Source organism: Scyliorhinus torazame, chromosome 10 (assembly GCF_047496885.1).
Source record: "Scyliorhinus torazame isolate Kashiwa2021f chromosome 10, sScyTor2.1, whole genome shotgun sequence".
Classification (NCBI taxonomy): domain Eukaryota; kingdom Metazoa; phylum Chordata; class Chondrichthyes; order Carcharhiniformes; family Scyliorhinidae; genus Scyliorhinus; species Scyliorhinus torazame.
The window spans coordinates 34,341,070-34,358,936 of NC_092716.1; the positions used below are offsets into that span (position 1 = coordinate 34,341,070).

At 42.9% G+C, this 17,867-nt stretch overlaps 1 protein-coding gene across 2 annotated transcripts in view; it reads right to left on the reverse strand.

The window, feature by feature from the left end:
- Window positions 1-17,867, reverse strand: part of vps9d1 (VPS9 domain containing 1) — a 130,292-nt gene that overhangs the window by 102,096 nt on the left and 10,329 nt on the right. Inside the window, exons 2-5 of one of the 2 annotated variants that reach the window (XM_072517939.1) lie at window positions 12,706-12,789; window positions 10,107-10,179; window positions 9,821-9,913; window positions 6,258-6,417 (exon numbers count right to left, since the gene is read on the reverse strand). In XM_072517939.1, coding sequence (XP_072374040.1) covers window positions 6,258-6,417; window positions 9,821-9,908 — 248 coding nt within the window. In that variant the 5' untranslated portion in view covers window positions 9,909-9,913; window positions 10,107-10,179; window positions 12,706-12,789. The remainder of the gene's footprint in view (window positions 1-6,257; window positions 6,418-9,820; window positions 9,914-10,106; window positions 10,180-12,705; window positions 12,790-17,867) is intronic. The other variant, XM_072517938.1, reaches the window with a different exon arrangement.

The window sequence follows — 17,867 nt, forward strand, 5'->3', positions numbered from 1 at the left end:
ATAATTGAAAACAAAGCGGGCAATTTAGTGAATTTAAAATATCGTAACCTAAAAAAAAGTCTTTATTTGGTTTTGTGGCTGTTAAGTTAAAAAGATCTGTTTAAAACAAGTTGTACACGATTAAAGTGACATATCCATTGGCCGGGATTCTCCCGGTCCAACCACTAGACGTGGGATTCGCGGTCAGCTGCAGAAGTGTGTTGAGTTGAAATCGGCATATGCGTCGGGGGGGCAGGCAGACCTGTTGCAAGTCTCTGTGCCTGCCCCGCTAGCCATAGCAGGTTTCCCATCCTCCCTGTCGACCTCCCCACCCGGACCCGATGGGAAGTCATTAGAGCTGTTTTACATCTCGTTGACACTCAGGAGGCCCGATTCACTAACCAGCTGGGATGCTCCAGCCCCCCAGCCGAGAGTTCCGCTGGCATTATTTGGTGCAAGTATTGAGGAACATGGGCCTTGCAGTCCAAGGGGTGGCAAGTACCCTCCCAGGTGCTGAAGGGGGTCCTTCATGGGAGGCGAAGGCTCATTTGGCTGCTCCCCCATCTGCAGCCTTTAAACCCTTTAAAGCCATGCAGTATCTGAGAAATACACATCCCTCATAATAAAGTGAAAGGGTTCTCATTTGTACCCCAAAACATTTGAAATGTGTCAGTATGCCAGGATTAAAGGTCTGTGAGGTGAAGGTAAAAATAATCCCTTTAAAGTGGTAGAAATCTTTGAAGTGGTTTTCACACACTCAATTTCATTGCCCCTTATAATATAGGTCTTTGTGTATGCCCAAAAGGTTGGAAGTTCATCTGCATTGTTTACATTCAATTTCATGCCCGTTCCCTGCCAAAAGCTTTCTTATTCACAGGTTGAGCAGTTTCAAAGGAGAGATCAGATTGTTTTTATTGTTCTGCAACGATTCATTAACTCAAGGTAACAGGTGTTTTCCTAACCGCAGTATTTTTATGAATCGGACTCTTTGTCCTCAAGCACTTCCTAGAAAAAGCAGATGTGGGGGCAGCCCTTGCTCTTTCTCCGAAGCACTTGGGAACAAGACCTTCTGAAAAAAACTGTGGTTATGAAAACATCTGCTCCCAAGTTAACGGATCCCTGCAGAGCTACATAAACAAACTGGATCTCCCCTTTGAAACTGCCTTGACCGGTCAATCAAAAAGCTTTTAGCAGACAATGGGGCATGAAATTCAGTATAAACAATGCAGTTCAAAGCTTTCAGCCTACAAATAGGCCTGTATACTTTAAAGGGCAATGAAACTGACTGTGTGAAAGTCATTTTAAAGGTTTCAATCACTTCAAAGGAATTGCTTTACCTTCATCTCAAAGACCTTTAAACTTAGCATACTGACAGACTTTTTAAAGGGTTCAGGGGTACAGGCTGGATTAATTTCACTTTATTATGAGCAAAGGTTGCAGGTGGGGAGTGCAGCCAAAACAAGCCCCATCCCAGTAAAGACCCCTGACCTGAGCCCTTCCAGTCCAGCACAAGCCTCCCATAAAGGACCCCTCTCGGAACCCTGACAGCAATTTTTACAAGGGTACTTACCACCTTGCCACCTCTTGGATAGCAAGGTGCCAGGCAAAGACAAGGGCTGAAGGGAGCACTTGGTGGTGGGAGGACTACTCTTTGAGATCGGAACGCCAATCTCAGGAAGTGCGGAACCTGTCAGAGAGATCAAGTCCCATTCTCCCAGTTACAGTGCAAACCCGGTGTGCCATAATGGAATGGAAAAGCGGATTCGGCTAACAAAAGTTTCCAAGTGCCGTAGCATGGCATGTCGAGGTCACTCCCGTGCCAATGGGAATCACTCTGGTTTTCCAGCTGACAGGAGCACCTAGTCTACAAATGGGAGAATCACACCCATAATGTTTAGACATGGTCGGATTTTTCAAACAATCTAGCTTCAAGTGTGGACAGTTGTTCATCTGCTTACAACTATATTAGCGTCTATCAGCCTTTCAGAATTTGCCATTATGTTTACCATCAGCTATATGACTTTAGTGAAGCTTTTAAGTATTTCCATGGAATATTTGGGCCCATAAAGATTCAGCTGATTGGTATAAAATCACAATTGTGCCAAGTTTGAAGCACAGTTGCCATGCATATCATATGTACTCATGTAAAAGTCTTTTTTAGGCAAGAGTATAAAAGTTAGCTTTTATATGGGTAATATTTTTAAGGCGGCATGGTTGGCACTCTTGCCTCTCAGCACCAGGAACCCGGAGTCAATTCCGGCTTTTGGTCTGTGTGGAGTTTGCACATTCTCCCCATATCTGCGCGGGTTCCCTCCGATGTTCCCAAAGATATGCACCTTAAGATGGATTGGTCATGCTAAATTGCCCTTTAGGGTTCAAGGCTATGGAAATGGGGCAAGTGAGTGGACCGAGGTAGGGTGCTCTTTCAGAGGGTCGGTGCAGACTAGATGGGCCGAGTGGCCTCCTTCTGCACTGTAGGGATTCCATGATTCGAAGGTGCTTACTTCAACTAAAACATACCTGCCTGGCACAGCGAACATGGCTCTCAAATTAATCCACAGGTAATAGTGGAAGTGACACATACACTAGTTGTGGATTGCCTCTCTTTCTCTGTTTTATTAAGGAACCTTCCCCAACTCCCACACCCCATTATCGGCTGAGTCTGCCATTTCAAAAGGTGCTTGGGCAAGGAAAGGGCCGTGCCGTTGGAAAATGTAATACTGAAGGCTCACAGCCCCTGACCCAGGCCTTGGTGCAGGGGGATTGCACCAGTCAGCATTCGAAAAGGCTAGGGTTGCCAACTCTAGCTGGTCATTCTGGGAGATGTTGGTGCAAGTGACGTCACTAGAGGATTTCCAAGTGAAATTGGGAATACTATAAAGCAAGAATTTGAAAAACATTTTTAGCCGATCATTGCAGGCTTGAGATTTTGTCTCATTTATTTTAATCACCTAATGATTCAGTGCCACTTTTCAAGCTGAAGCAGGAGGGTTCCAGACTTGGAGTCCTGCTGATCTCTCCTGGGATCATTAGTTCTATATCAGCAGCAGTGGGCTCGTGGCTCCCAGCCATGGAAATAGAGCGGGGATCACTCTTGGCTTCTGCGCAAGAATGGATGAGCTGGTGTCACCAGCACGCAGTATCATGGATCTGCCTTCCTCTCTGCTCTTCAATAACTTGTCGTCAGTACTGCTGGGCAGGGGTTGGGGCACTGGAGCTGCTGGGAGGGAGCCAACGACACCACTCCCATGTGGGACTCTGGCTCAACATCTGAGCTGGTCAAAATCCTGCTAGAAACCATCATGCTCCAGACGTGTCTGGTGGCGATTACAGATTTCCCATCAGTAACCCTTCTGCTCATTCCTTGTGCGTGTGTGTATATGTCGATAGGCAGGTACAAACTACCTTTGACTCACTGTCCCTTTCCCTCACTGCTGCACACAGCCAAGTTCATCACGGATTGCATGCAGCCCCAATTGATCCCGGTTGCATAAGTTGAGGAACACAGCACAGACTTCTCTCGACACTGTTACAGCACCCGCCCGGACCCCCAATTTAGGTTAGGAAACCAGATGAGAAACCCGAACAATTTTTCAATTTGTAAACTGTGAGGAAAGGATACTTCACCCCCAGGAGTGATGCCACTGACAAACAGTGATATTTTGTCTTGAAACAAACTTTATTATTAACGCAGGACTAACCTCATTAACACTCAAGGAAAAAACAGCTTTTCAATTAACACTTAAATAGTTCTTAATAAATAAAAGAAGGTCTTTGAGCTTACTTTCCCATCTGATCTAAAATTTCAATAAATCAACATCCAATCCAGGTCAAAAGCCATTTTTTAAATAAAGTTAACACCTAGTGGCTTGCAGCTTTATTCACAAAACTCTTGTGGAGGGAAGCTTTCTGAAGCCAGTCTGAGAAACACAATCTCCTTCCTCAGAACCCAGAGCAGAATAATACCAAATCACAATAATACCAGACACAGATATCACAGCCTGCCTACTGTTAACTCCTTAATCACAGCTTTATCAAACATAGAATCTGGATACCATAAGCCAAGTTATTTTAGTAACATTACTGCAACAGACCTATAACGCAATATATATATATATATATATATATATATATATATAAATAAACATTTCCTACATTCATCAATGTTAACAAATAATGAAGTTAATCAGACTTCTCCATTCCTTTTTGAGAGACCGTTATTTCCCTTTCAGTTTAGAATATTTCTTACCCGAGAATGCATGGTGGTGTCATGTGTGACCGAACAGACTTAAGTTCAAAGCAGGGCATCATACTTCATTGAAATTCAACACCCGCCCCCCCCCCCCATTAATCCCATTGCAGCCGCAAAATTCTCAGCCAATCTATGTCCTCATGGCCTTTTGGGCTGTGCGATGTTGGATACAACCGTGTCTCAGAAGTGAGAATGATGTGACTGTTTTGTTTAAAACAGTATTTTTAAAATCTCCTGGAATGCTTTCTTTGGCTATCAGGAGACTGATGTTGATTGAAGGAGATCCCCAGGAATTCTGAGAGGGTTGGCAACCCTAGCAAAGGTTCAATTGGCTAGGCCTGGCCTTCATTTATTTAAAACCCTGGACGTTGGTCCTTGCATCCTGTTTCCATATACACTGTTTATTACTCTTCAATCTGTCAACTCCTTCCCTCAAAAAACAAAATCATTCCACATTCTTCACACCTTAATTGACCAGCAGAAACTGGAGGAAAAGTGGAAAGGGTAATGAATAATGAACTGAGCTTTTTGATGTGATTGTGGAAATGATACTGTGGTTCTGAAATCATGTGGTCAACTTTTACACAAGTATATACTGCAATTATAAATGGGAGGAAGTCTCATCATATTTTGGAAGAAAAATTTTCAAATCCAAAATTAGAATTTGGATGAAATTGAAAAGCAATAATGGAAATCTTGAACTATCCTACCATTTTAACTGGACTCCACAAACTAGTATCCGGAAACATTTACGCTGTTCAAACTTGAAGCTGGCAAACAATAGTCGCAAGGAGCCAAGTTTATTGAGGAATCTCGAATGAATCCAAAGTCTGAATTCCTAGTTAAGACAGGAACATTCCCTTGGTAATTGGGCAATTTCAGTTGAGCCTAACTGGGCTGCACCAAGGGAGCAGTTGTAAAAGGGAATATTTTTACACCTTATATTGAAATTAGTTTTAAAAACTTTAGTTATCCCAGAATTGCTGAAGGGTTAAACATTTCTATATCCAGCTGTGTCACACAAGCTTTTAGCTGAAGTTGTGAGCTGTAAGGAAAGCATTCCAAGGGCATATCTTGCTGGTGATGGGGCTCAGGAAAGGGAATCTCAGATGGTCGTTATCAAAGGTAGCAATAGACAATGTGGGATATTTTCATCACTTGTTTTTGGTGTCAGGTTGAAGAAAGACATAATCATACAAAATTGTTATGGTAATTGGCATTTTCACCTTGGGAAAGGGATTATAAGTGAGAGGAGTTAGACAAGCAGGTAATTGATATCCACATTCTTGATAATGGGGAGCCGATGATAAATATTAGGAGACAGCATGCATGTGTCTTTGGATATAGGATAATTTTGCTTCAGAATCACTTTCAAGCGTTTCACCACAACTAGGAATGCCACTAGCTCGTGTTATAGCATTGTAATAAAAGCATAGTTTATAACTCCAAGAGTCTTTGTCTGGTTTCTCATGAGGTGAGAGAGTGAAATACACAAAAGTCGAAAAGCTGAACCTTTTCCCGCAATTCAGGGCTTGAAAATATTGGAGAGTTCCCTGATGGCTGCAGCACGAGCGCATTTGGACAGTTACTCCGTTAAAAACTAACATATTTTATTCCCACCAAGATTGGAAGGCACAGTAGAAATAGCCAATGATCATCCCCCTTCTGAAGCACACAGGATGAAAGACTATTTAATTGCCATAAATTAGATTAAGCATAGAATAATTTTATGGTGAAACGCTTGAAGTGATTCTGAAGAAAAATTATCCTATATCTAAATAATGTCTTGTATTTTCAATCAAAATATGAATGCAAGTCATGGGGTGATTTTGAGATCTTGCTCTGTCAGGAGGAACCACATATAGTGAGGGTTTGGGTTGCAGAATCAGAAGTTACTTGCAGGTGAGGTAGCGAAGAGTGGTGCCTGGAGTCATCTCCATTTAACATCCCTCAAAAGCTCAGGCACTGATCTACTTTGGGTGTGGAAATCTTGCAGAGTATTAAGTGGTTCCTTATTGGTTCTAACCTTTTGGTTAGTAGTGTTTCTGGACTCTGCATTTTTTTGAAGACTTCAGGAGGCAAAAATGATAGACTAGTGCCTCCCCCATCAGAGGCGACTCTCCGATGACTAGGTGTATGTGCAGGCTTGGTTTCTTGGCTTGCCGTAGGCATATTTCCCACTTTACCTATGAGACATACAACAAACAGCAATGAAACTGACACTGACTTCTGAAGTACATAGTTAACTAAATTACTTTTAACTTTACGTGTGGTATACATTTACTCTGATCACATACAATAACCATACAGAAATCAATGCAACATTCAAAAACGTTTGAAATATCAATATAACTGACAATTTGTGTATTATGTGATCAAAGGAAACATGTTAGTTTTTAAACTGAGTGTATTTCACTCTCTCACTCACGAGAAAAGATATCAATTGTTTGCAGCGTTTAAGTTGTGTCTTCGGTGATGGAGGCAGAATTCAGATGCTGTACTATGCATGGCAAAATGTTTGCTTTTCAAAAAATATACAATTTTGAAACAATTGCAGTCGATATTGCTTTGTCCAAAATTCAAAATGGCGACCACAGTTCATCTATCCCAGAGAATATAAGAATGTTATTTCACCCAGAGACAAATCTGGATGCAAAAATCGTGCTGCTTAACAAACTGTTAGCCTTTTGAATAATGGATACTATACATGTCACATCCGGTTCAACCCAATCGGACGCAGGAAAGGATTGAGGTGCTGACATGTCTGTAAACTTGCAGATAAACAAGTCACAAGGTTCACGACTTGAGCACAAAAATCAAGGCTACACTCCCTCGTGCTGAGGGAGTGCTGCATTGTCAGACGTAGCCTCAGATGAACTGTTAAACCGAGTCCCTGTCTGCCCTCTCAGATGGATGCAAAAGATCCCACGGCATTATTTTGAGCAGGTGAATTATTGTCCACGTTTTGTAAACACTACATTGGCTGCAATGCACTTTGACATGTTAGTGGTGAAAACCACTGCAGAAATGTGGTCTTTCTTTATATCCTACATGGCTGAATTATCAAGAGGGCTTTGCTCCAAGAGAAGCTCAGATTATACACTGTTTAAAAATATTGACATGTATAAAAAGACACGATGATTTGCTTTGATCTGATTCTGACTGCGTGCAGATGGGCTATGAAGCATATCGGGGCGTCACAGTGGTTAGCACTGCTGCCTCACAGCGCCAAGGATCCGGGTTCAATTCTGGCCTTGGGTGACTGTCTATGTGGAATTTGCATGTTCTCCCCGTGTCTGCATGGGTTTTCTCCGGGTGCTCCGGTTTCCACCCACAGTCCAAAGTTGTGCAGATTAGGTAGATTGGCCATGCTAAATTGCCTTTTATTGTCCAAAAATGTGCAGGTTAGGTAGGATTACGGGGTTTCAGGAATAAGGCGGGGAGTGGGCCGAAATGGATGATCCTTCAGAGGGTCAATGCAGACTCTATGAGAAAGAACCTGTCTTGACATCGAGAACTCGGTTTCATAATTTTCAACTAACTGCTTTGCATGGCCTATAGCACGCGAGGTAGTCAAGGGTGGTCCAGGGAGCTATCATCTACATAACATCCTTCAGAGACTTTGTCACAGGCTATAGGGAAACAACAGAAAATATTTGGTATCCTTTGTTTTGAAACAATTCATATAATGTGTAGATTTAGTATTATACATTTTGGTTGCTTGCTGTATTTAAAACACATCCGTTCATAATTTACTAGTAACAAATCTATTAGGTTCAACTTTACATTTTGGTCCGGTGCTATGGTTTTACTGGCTTTTTGATAGAAAGGAGGTATCCCTTATGCTCTCTGTTGTGATATGTTGTATTTCAGGATTATTTAGTAATTATGCAGCCTGGTTATTCCATTTCTGGCATCTATAAAGACGACAGGTTTTGGGTTCACAGGAAACTTGCACTGCTTTTGAAACCCCTTTAGCTGTTAAGGCAACTTAAAAGTAGAATAAAACCCAGAATATTATCACCGTTTTCACATTTTTCCCCTGCATTCAAACTGCAAAATTTATCCAATTTATTGAAACCAATTATAAAGCAGAGTTGTGTGTAGCCTTAAAATCAGTCTTTTCATTGTTTGTTATTTAATTTTTTTTTATCTTCACACTACTAAGTAAATAATATTTACAACTTTCAGTGGTGGTCCTGTACCTGGATGACTTGTGAAGGAAGAAAAATCAACTTTGCAGCTATTGTCTGGTTAGTAATTCTAATTAACCAGGTTTAACAGACGACAAGGTAAAGTTTGTTTTTGGCACAATGTTTCCTGTTATTTGTGCATTTCTACAATACATGAACACTGCAGAACAACTTCAATAATGCCTTTCTTTCATAAGGCCTACCTATTTCCACCTCTGTAATATCACCTGTCGTCATCACTCCCTCAGCCCCCCTCACTGAAACTCTTATCCTTGCCTTTGTTACTTCCAGACTCGAGTATTCCAATGCTACCCTGACTCGCCGCTAATCCTCCATCGTCTGTAACCCTTCAAATCATTGTACTGCCACATCATTCTTTATTCTATCCCACACTAATTTCCACTCACCCACCAACTCTACCATCACTGACCAACACCGTCTTCCAGTCTTCAATTACTCAACATTTTAATTACTCATCCTGGTGTTTAAATCCATTAATGGTTTTACCACTTCCTATCTCCATAACTTCCTTCTGCCCTTCAAACCTTTCTTTCAAACACTTTTTCCTCTTGTAGATTCCTCTTCATCCTACCATTGGCATCACGCTCCACAATTCCTTCCGTAAAGCGTCCCATCTCTCCAGTGCTCTAAACTCCATTACGATCCTCCTTCAAACCCACCTCTTCAAACGCACTTTTGATCACGCCTCCTACTATCTCCTTTTTTGTCTTGCCAATTATTCTTTTGCAGTACTCTGAAGTATCTTGGAATGTTTTTCTATGCTGAAATCACTATATTGTCATGTGAGTGTCCCTTTAAGAAAGGTTTGGTCTCTTATCATGTGACTTGTAGCACAGCTTCAATGATGTCATTTTGTGGGTGGAGCTGGTCTGTGGCTGTCAGGTGAGAGGGTTTATTTTTTGGTTTCAGTATTTGTTTGGTTGCTTTGGACTGCAGAAGGAAGAAGTGTTTTCCCTATTTCCATTTGGAAAGCTGTTCCAGCGAAAAGCACATTTTGGGTGAGACAAACTGCCTTAGTAATTTTAAAGATAATGGGGCTATCCGGATGGAGTTTGAAACTGGATCAGAAGCTCAGGCAAAGGACCAGTCCCATTCAAGTGAGAATACAGTGTGCTGGGCCACACCCTTGAAAGTGGTTTTGGTTTATTGGATTTTGAAGTCAGACCTGAAGTGAAGGCTTTTGTGCTCATCCTAGCTAAATTCAACATAAAGGTTATAGGTCAGGTGAACTTCATAATACACTTTGGGGTTTCTAAGCCCTGGTCCATAACAATATAGAAACAATTTGTTGTTGTTTTGAGACATTGTGGCGATGAAGTTGTCTTGTTCCTTAAAGATAAATAATCATCCATGAAATATAAAATATACAACCCACCAAGTTTAGCAGCTGTGGTTTTAATTCTTTCTAAGCACTGATCGGCCAACTTTAGCATCTTCTGCACTTCAGGTGTGATTAACTCCATCTCATCTGCAATACAAGATCAAATTTTAATTCCTCAGCAGTAGTTTTATTTGGGCGTTTTGTATTTACATAAAACAACAACTTGATGCTTTTATTTGGGCGTTTTGTATTTACATAAAACAACAACTTGATGCTGTCCTACCTTCCGATCAAAATTGTAAGAAAACGTATAATTTGCCAATCTGACAAGCATGTTTACCTTTTGTTTGGGCGTCCTCTATTAAAGCTTGCGAAATAAAGTTTATGCTCTTCAAGTACTCGCAATAAGCTTCCTGTTAACAACAAAAGAAAAGGAGTCAAGAATCCATGATTTTAGGATAATAGCTTAACTATAATTACAGGATAGCAAGAAAAGCTTTTCCAGATCAACCTGCATCTAATGCTATGCTGATTGCTATCAGGCAAAGCAGCAGGCATCAACTAGTTCAGTCACACACAAACTGGATAAACAAAGAGCATGACTGGGCATGGAATAATTCAGCAGACTATCTCAAATACTCTTGTTTAACACGTATCTTTTTTTTGCGTATGTATATGATAACAGATCTCCTGTAAGTGTTGCTCACAGTAAGTTGAAGGTCAGGGGCACTATGTCATGTAACGTTCTGCTGTTAGATTTATCTCGTTCACAGCGTGAGCAAGAACATTTCACTCACAAGATGAAGCTATACTGAGCTGGGATATCCTTTTAACGGCACAAGACTGAACCACAGTGAAAAGACGCTACTGAAATCAATTACAAGGAGGTTTTTTTTTCCCGTTATGGAACATAGATGGGTTCAATAGTCTACACAAGCATTTAATTCATGTATCTCATTGCTCTGCCCACTTATGCATTTTATTTTATTTATTCAGCGAGTTCGATGCCATCTCCTCCAATTACTGCTAGTTTGGTATCCTCAGTAAATTCCACCGAGCATCCAATTCCAAGTCACGTTGGCAAATTAGAAACCGGACCAAGCGTTGGGAGCCACACTCAGTATTTCCTCCTGTACTCCCAAATAACATCCCGAACAGAAAGGCATTATTGTTTACGGTAGGAGGATTAGGGGACACAGATTTAAAATTTTGGGCAAGAAATGCAGCAGTGATGTGAGAAATAACTTTATCTTTTTAACACAGGGAAGTGGTAGTAGCCGGAGGGTGCAGGAAGCAGAGATGATGAATGATTTCAAAAGGAAATTGAATGGGCAATTCAGAGAGATAAAGTTGGTGCTCTGTGGCTAGAGTACCAGAATGGTACTACAGGGAACCAACCTGGCGCTCAATGGGCCGAATGGTCTTCTGTGGCAAAACGACTATGACCCGAATCAGAAAAGTGGTCACCAGCAATAGAATTTAAATATGCTGTAGAATTAAATCCACTGTTTTGACTGTACTCAGAATATAACAGAGAAATATTTTTTTATTGCCCAAGAGACTTACTTCCCTTTTCTCCACACCAAAAACATTGCTGACGATAATGCCATGCGCAATACAGACATAAACATATTTTAAAAATTTAAAGCTGTATTTTAAAAAATGGACACAACAGTTTTTAAGATGGCCCTCAACACATAGAACTGTACAGCACAGTACAGGCCCTTCGGCCCACGATGTTGTGCTGTACTAGTCTGAAACGAAGATCAAATCAACCTACTCCCAATCATTCTAGTGCACTCCATGTGCCTATCCAATAACCGCTTGAAAGTTCCTAAAGTATCCGACTCCACTACCAAAGCTGGGAGTGTGTTCCATGCCCCAACCACTCTCTGATTAAAGAACCTACCTCTGACATCCCTCCTATATCTTCCACCATGAACCTTATAGTTATGCCCCCTTGTAACAGCTACATTCACCCGATGAAAAAGTCACTGAACGTCCACTCGATCATTCCCTCTCATCATCTTATACACCTCAATTAAGTCACCTCTCATCCTCCTTCACTCCAATGAGAAAAGCCCTAGCTCCCTCAACCTTTCCTCACAAGACCTACCCTCCAATCCAGGCAGCATCCTGGTAAATCTCCTTTGCACCCTTTCCAATGCTTCCACATCCTTCCTATAATGAGGTGACCAGAACTGCACACAATACTCCAAATGTGGTCTAACCAAGGTCTTGTACAGTCGCAGCATAACCTCACAGCTCTTAAACTCAATCTCCCTGTTAATAAATGCTAACACACTATAGGCTTTCTTCACAGCTCTATTCACTTGGGTGGCAACTTTCAGAGATCTATGGACATGAACCCCAAGATCTCTCTGCTCCTCTACATTCTTCAGAACCCTGCCGTTAACCCTGTAATCCGCATTCAAATTTGTCTTACCAAAATGAATCACCTCACACTTATCAGGGTTAAACTCCCATCTGCCACTTTTCAGCCCAGCTCGGCATCCTATCAATGTCTCTTTGTAGCCTACAACAGCCCTCCACATTATCCACTACTCCACCAATCTTGGTGTCATCAGCAGATTTACTAACCCAACCTTCAGCTCCATCATCCAAGTCGTTGATAAAAATCACAAATAGCAGAGGACCCAGCACTGATCCCTGTGGTACACCGCTGGTGACTGGGCTCCAGGATGAAAATTTACCATCTACCACCACCCTCTGTCTTCTACGTGATAGCCAGTTACTGATCCAATCGGCCAAATTTCCCTCTATGCCATGCCTCCTTACTTTCTGCATGAGCCGACCATGGGGCACCTTATCAAACGCCTTACTAAAATCCATGTAAACGACATCAACTGCTCTACCTTCATCTATGTACTTAGTTAAGTCCTCAAAGAATACAATCAAACTTGTGAGGCAAGACTTACCCCTCACAAATCCATGCTGACTATCCTGGATTAAGCTGTATCTTTCCATCATGTGACTTTGACAATAATGGCTTCAGACAAGACCTGAAACTCAAGCAAATACCTCATTAAAATAAAAACAATTCCAACCACTTGTAAAACTCACAAGTTTTTTGTTAAGGATGAACTGTAAACAAAGAGGAATATGATACCCGCTGATTCATCTTCCTGTCTCACCATGGACAATGGAGATGTTGAAACTCTGAGTGTTAGACAAATATAAATCTCATCAATCTTTCCTTGCATAGTGACGGTTCTTCATTTCAAACACAAACACCCTGGCTGTCTCAAAACACTCAGTTTGAAAGGCTACAACACTGGATGTATGTCAGCCCAACCTACTACTGCAGTGGTCCCCAACCTTTTCAGTAACACGGCACACACTTCAATGACACAAACAATTACACGGCACACCCACTTTTTTCAGCTGAATCGATTGCTCATAGACACCCCACAAAGTAGTAGCGAACCGACAGTAGCCAATCTCATACAAGGGGTTGGGCCACCCAGTATCCTGTCTCCATGGAGATGGAAGGTTAGCACTGCTAGACACACTGGTTGAAACCCACTACCTTAAACATTCAGTCCCTCCTCCACTGATGCACAGTGACAGTAGTGTGCATCATCTGTAAGATGCTTTGCAGGGTGGCATGGTGGTTAGCACTGCTGCCTCACAACGCCAGGGACCTGGATTTAATTCTGGCCTTGGGCGAATGTGTGGAGTTTGCACATTCTCCCCGTGTCTGTGTGGGTTTCCTCCGGGTGCTCTTGTTTCCTCCCACAGTCCAAAGACGTGTATGTTTTAGGTGGATTGGCTATGATAAATTGCCACTTAGTGTCTAGGGATCTACATGTTAGGTTATGGGGTTACAGGGATAGGGGGGAGTGGGCCGAATGGCCTCCTTCTGCACTGTAGGGATTCTATGATTCTATGAACTCACCTTGGAAGGCACCTTCCAAAGCCGTAACCTCCATCGCCCAGAAGGAAAAAGGGCAGCAGATATAGGAATACTGCCACCTTGAAGCTCCCCACCAAGTAATGTGCTATCCTGACTTGGATTTACATCACCATCCTTTGTGGTTGCTGGGTCAAATTCCTGTAACTCTTGTCTGAGTGGGATTGTGAGCACACCTGCACCACATGTATCACAGCAGTTCAAGAAACCAGCTCATACCCACCTTTCAGGCATAATATGCAATGGACAATAAATGCTGATTTTACCAACAATGCTCATTTCCCAAGAATAAATATTAGCAAAAGTAAAATCATATCTAACCACCAGTCATGTAGTCTCCATTTATTTATGAATGTCATGGTTCTCCCCTGAGTGCCTATCCATATTATGTTCAAAAAGGATCTAAGTCTTTAAAGTCTGGGAAGAGATACTTATGCTTAAAACTGTCAATAGCGATAACTGGGCAGTCTGCTGGTGTCTTCTGTGTATGTAGAAGAGGATGACGAAACTTGTCACAGTTGCCATGCAGGACGGCAACTGTACCTTTTGTGTGTGCTTTTTAGTGAGAGTGCTATGCCAAATACATCTGACAGTTACACACTCACCTCCTTGTTATATTAATAGTGAAGATTTACTTCTCTCTTACACACAGTTAGAACTCAATTGCTAACACCCCCATCTGCGTCAGAACAGACAAACCATGGGAATGGGCAGAGATAAAAAGCAGGAGTAAAAGTTGTGCTGGGGGAAAGCAAATTTTGCAGGAATGAGAAGGGACTCAGTTGAGGTAGACCGGCCAGCACTGCTAGAGGCTAAATCAGGGGAAAACCAGTGGGAAGCACTAAAAAGCGAGATCCTAAATGTACAAAGTTGACACATCCCCTCCAAAAATAAGAGTAGTATCGCCAAATTTAAATCCCCCTGGTTGTCTAAAGAAGCATAGGGGAAGATCAAACAGAAAAAGAATGCGTACGATAGGTACAAAGAACTAAGCACTTCAGAGTGCCTAGAAAAGTATAGGAAATGCAGGGACAAAATAAAAAAGGAAATAAGGAAATCAAAGAGAGGCATGAAAAAAGATAAGCAAGTAAAGTTAAAGAAAACCCAATGATGCTTTCCCAATATATTAATGGTAAAAACTTAGTTAAGGAAAAAGTGGGATCTACCAGAGATGAAGACGGGAACTTGTATATAGATGTAGAGGCTGTGGGAAGGGTTTTAAATGGGTATTTTGTCTCGGTGCTTACAAAGGGAAGGGATGATGCAGAAGTCCAGGAGGAATACTGAGATATTGGATGGGATAAAGAGAGAGGAAATACTCGAAGGGTTTGAATCCATGAAAGTTGATAAGTCTCCAGGGCCAGATGGATTGTTTCCGAGGCTACTGAAGGAGATACACTGAGGATGATTTTCTAATCCTCACTGGATGCAGGGGCGGTACCGGTGGATTGGAGAAATACAAACTAGTTCCATTGTTATAAATGAGATTGAAGGAAATGCCAAACAATTATAGGCCAGTTAGTCTTATGTCGGTGGTGGGAAAATTAGTAGAATCAATCCTGAGAGATAGGATTAACTGCAATGTAGAAAGGCATGTACTGGTCAGGGATGGTCAGCATGGGTTTGTTAAAGGAAGGTCTTGCCTCACAAATTTGATTGAACTCTTTGAGGAAGTGACAAGAAGGGTTCATGAAGGTAGTGCAGTGGATGTTGTATACGTGGATTTTAGCAAGACATTTGACAAAGTCCCACATGGCAGATTGGTCATAGAAAATAGAAGCAGGACGAGGCTATTCGGCCCTTCAAGCCTGCTCCGCCAGAGACTCGGTGATCCACAGCCCGCCCCCTTCCAATGCCCTGCCACCTCCTCAAAGCCCTAAGTGCCATTGCCAACGATTAAATCGCGAGGGCAAAGAGGAGAACGGACACCCCTACCTGGTTCCCAGTCGCAACCCATAATACTCCGAATTTACACAATTATTCCACATACTTGCCTTAGGAGCCCTAAACAACAATCTTACCCAGTCGACAAACCCCTGCCGAAACCCGGACCACCACAGAACCTCTAATAAATATGCACTCCACACGGTCAGACGCATTCCATGCGTCCATAGACACAGCCACCTCCACCTTCCTGCTGTTGAGGGCATCATTATTACATTCAATAGCCTCTAAACTTTGGCCGATTGCTGTCGCCCTTTCACGGACCCCATCTGCTCCTCCCCTATCTCCCCAAGCACGCAATTCTCTATCTGCACTGCCAGCACCTTCACCAGTAGCTTTGCATCCACATTTAACAACCATATCGGCGGTTTGACCCCCACTGCTCCAGGTCTTTGTCTTACTTTAAAGACGCCTGACACAGCATGGGGGCACGCTCGCCCCTCACCACCAACTCACAAGTTCAATACCATGATCCCACTTTCCCTCCATATCCCTTGATCTCTTTCGCCCCAAAAGCTATATATAATTCCTTCTTGAAATTACTCAAAGTTATGGCCTCAACTATTTTCTCTGGTAGCAAATTCCAGATTCACCACTCTCTGGGTGAAGAAATTTCTCCTCACCCCAGTCCCAAAAGGTTTACCCCTTATCCTCAAACTATGACCCCCAGTTGAGGACTTCCCCACCATCGTGTCTAATCCTGTTAGAATTTTATAAGTTTCTATGATATCCCCTCTCACTCTACGAAACTCCAATGAATATGAAATGAAAATCGCTTATTGTCACAAGTAGGCTTCAATGAAGGTACTGTGAAAAGTCCCCAGTCGCTACATTCCAGCGCCTGTTCGGTGAGGCTGTTACGGGAATTTAACTGTGCTGCTGGCCTGCCTTGGTATGCTTTTAAAGCCAGCGATTTAGCCCTGTGCTAAACAGCCCCTTAGGAATATAATCCTAATCAATTTAGTCTTTCCTCGTATGACAGTCCCGCCATTCCAGGAATCAGCCTGGTAAACCTTTGCTGCACTTCCTCCATAGCAAGAACATCCTTCCTCAGATAAGGACATTAAAACTGTACACAATACTCCAGGTGTGGCCTCACCAATGCCCTATACAACTGCAGTAAAACATCTCTATTCCTATACTCAAATCCTCTCACTATGAAGGCCAACATACTATTTGTCTTCTTTACTGCATGCTGTACCTGCGTACTTACTTACAGCGACTGATGCACGAGGGCACCAAGGTCTTGCTGAGCATCCACCTCTCCCAATTTACACCCATTCAAATAATAACTTGATTTCCCATTTTTGCTCCCAAAGCGGATATTTGCACATTTATCCATATTATACTGCATCTAATAATAATAATCTTTATTGTCACAAGAAGGATTACATTAACACTAACTGCAATAAAGTTACTGTGAAAATCCCCTAGTCGCCACATTCCAGCGCTTGTTTGGGTACACAGAGGGAGAGTTCAGAATGTCCAATTCACCTAACAGCACGTCTTTCGGGACTTGTGGGAGGAAACCAGAGAACCCTTGGCCCATCTCTCCAGGCATCTCCCCTCCCCAGGCCCACCCGCGTGCAGGTGATGGATGTGAGCGAACACTCAGCAGATAGACAGAGGTCAGATTATTGCATTGATTGAGGAGCGCCGGCGCTCCGTTCTCTGCTGATCATCACAACCCTCCACAGTCCCAGACCCTGGGGTGATGTTACGCATACCCAGAGTGGGTGGTTAATGGGCGGGGGGGGGTTGGGCAACATGGAGGTGCAGTGGATTAGCCCTGCTGCCGCACGGCGCCGAGGTCCCAGGTTCGATCCCGACTCTGGGTCACTGTCCGTGTGGGGTTTGCACATTCTCCCCGTGTTTGCGTGGGTTTCGCCCCCACAACCCAAAAGATGTGCAGGGTAGGTGGATTGAACATGCCAAGTTGCCCCTACATTGGAAAAAATTGAATTGGGTACACAAAATTTATAAAACAAAACAAAAAAGTTAATGGGCGGGGGGTAGATAGCAAAGACGGACCAAGCCACATCCTTTGTGAAGCGGGTGAGGAAGAGGGCCTCCCAGGCTCTCGGGGATTGCCAGACCCTCGCCTCTGCCGCCCGTCCTGCAGCCTCTGGCTGGTCCTCCGGTTCATCCTCGGGCTCGTACTCCAGTCCCTGCTGGTCTGGCGTCTCCACATCATCCTCGTCCACCTCCTCCTCAGTGGGAGCA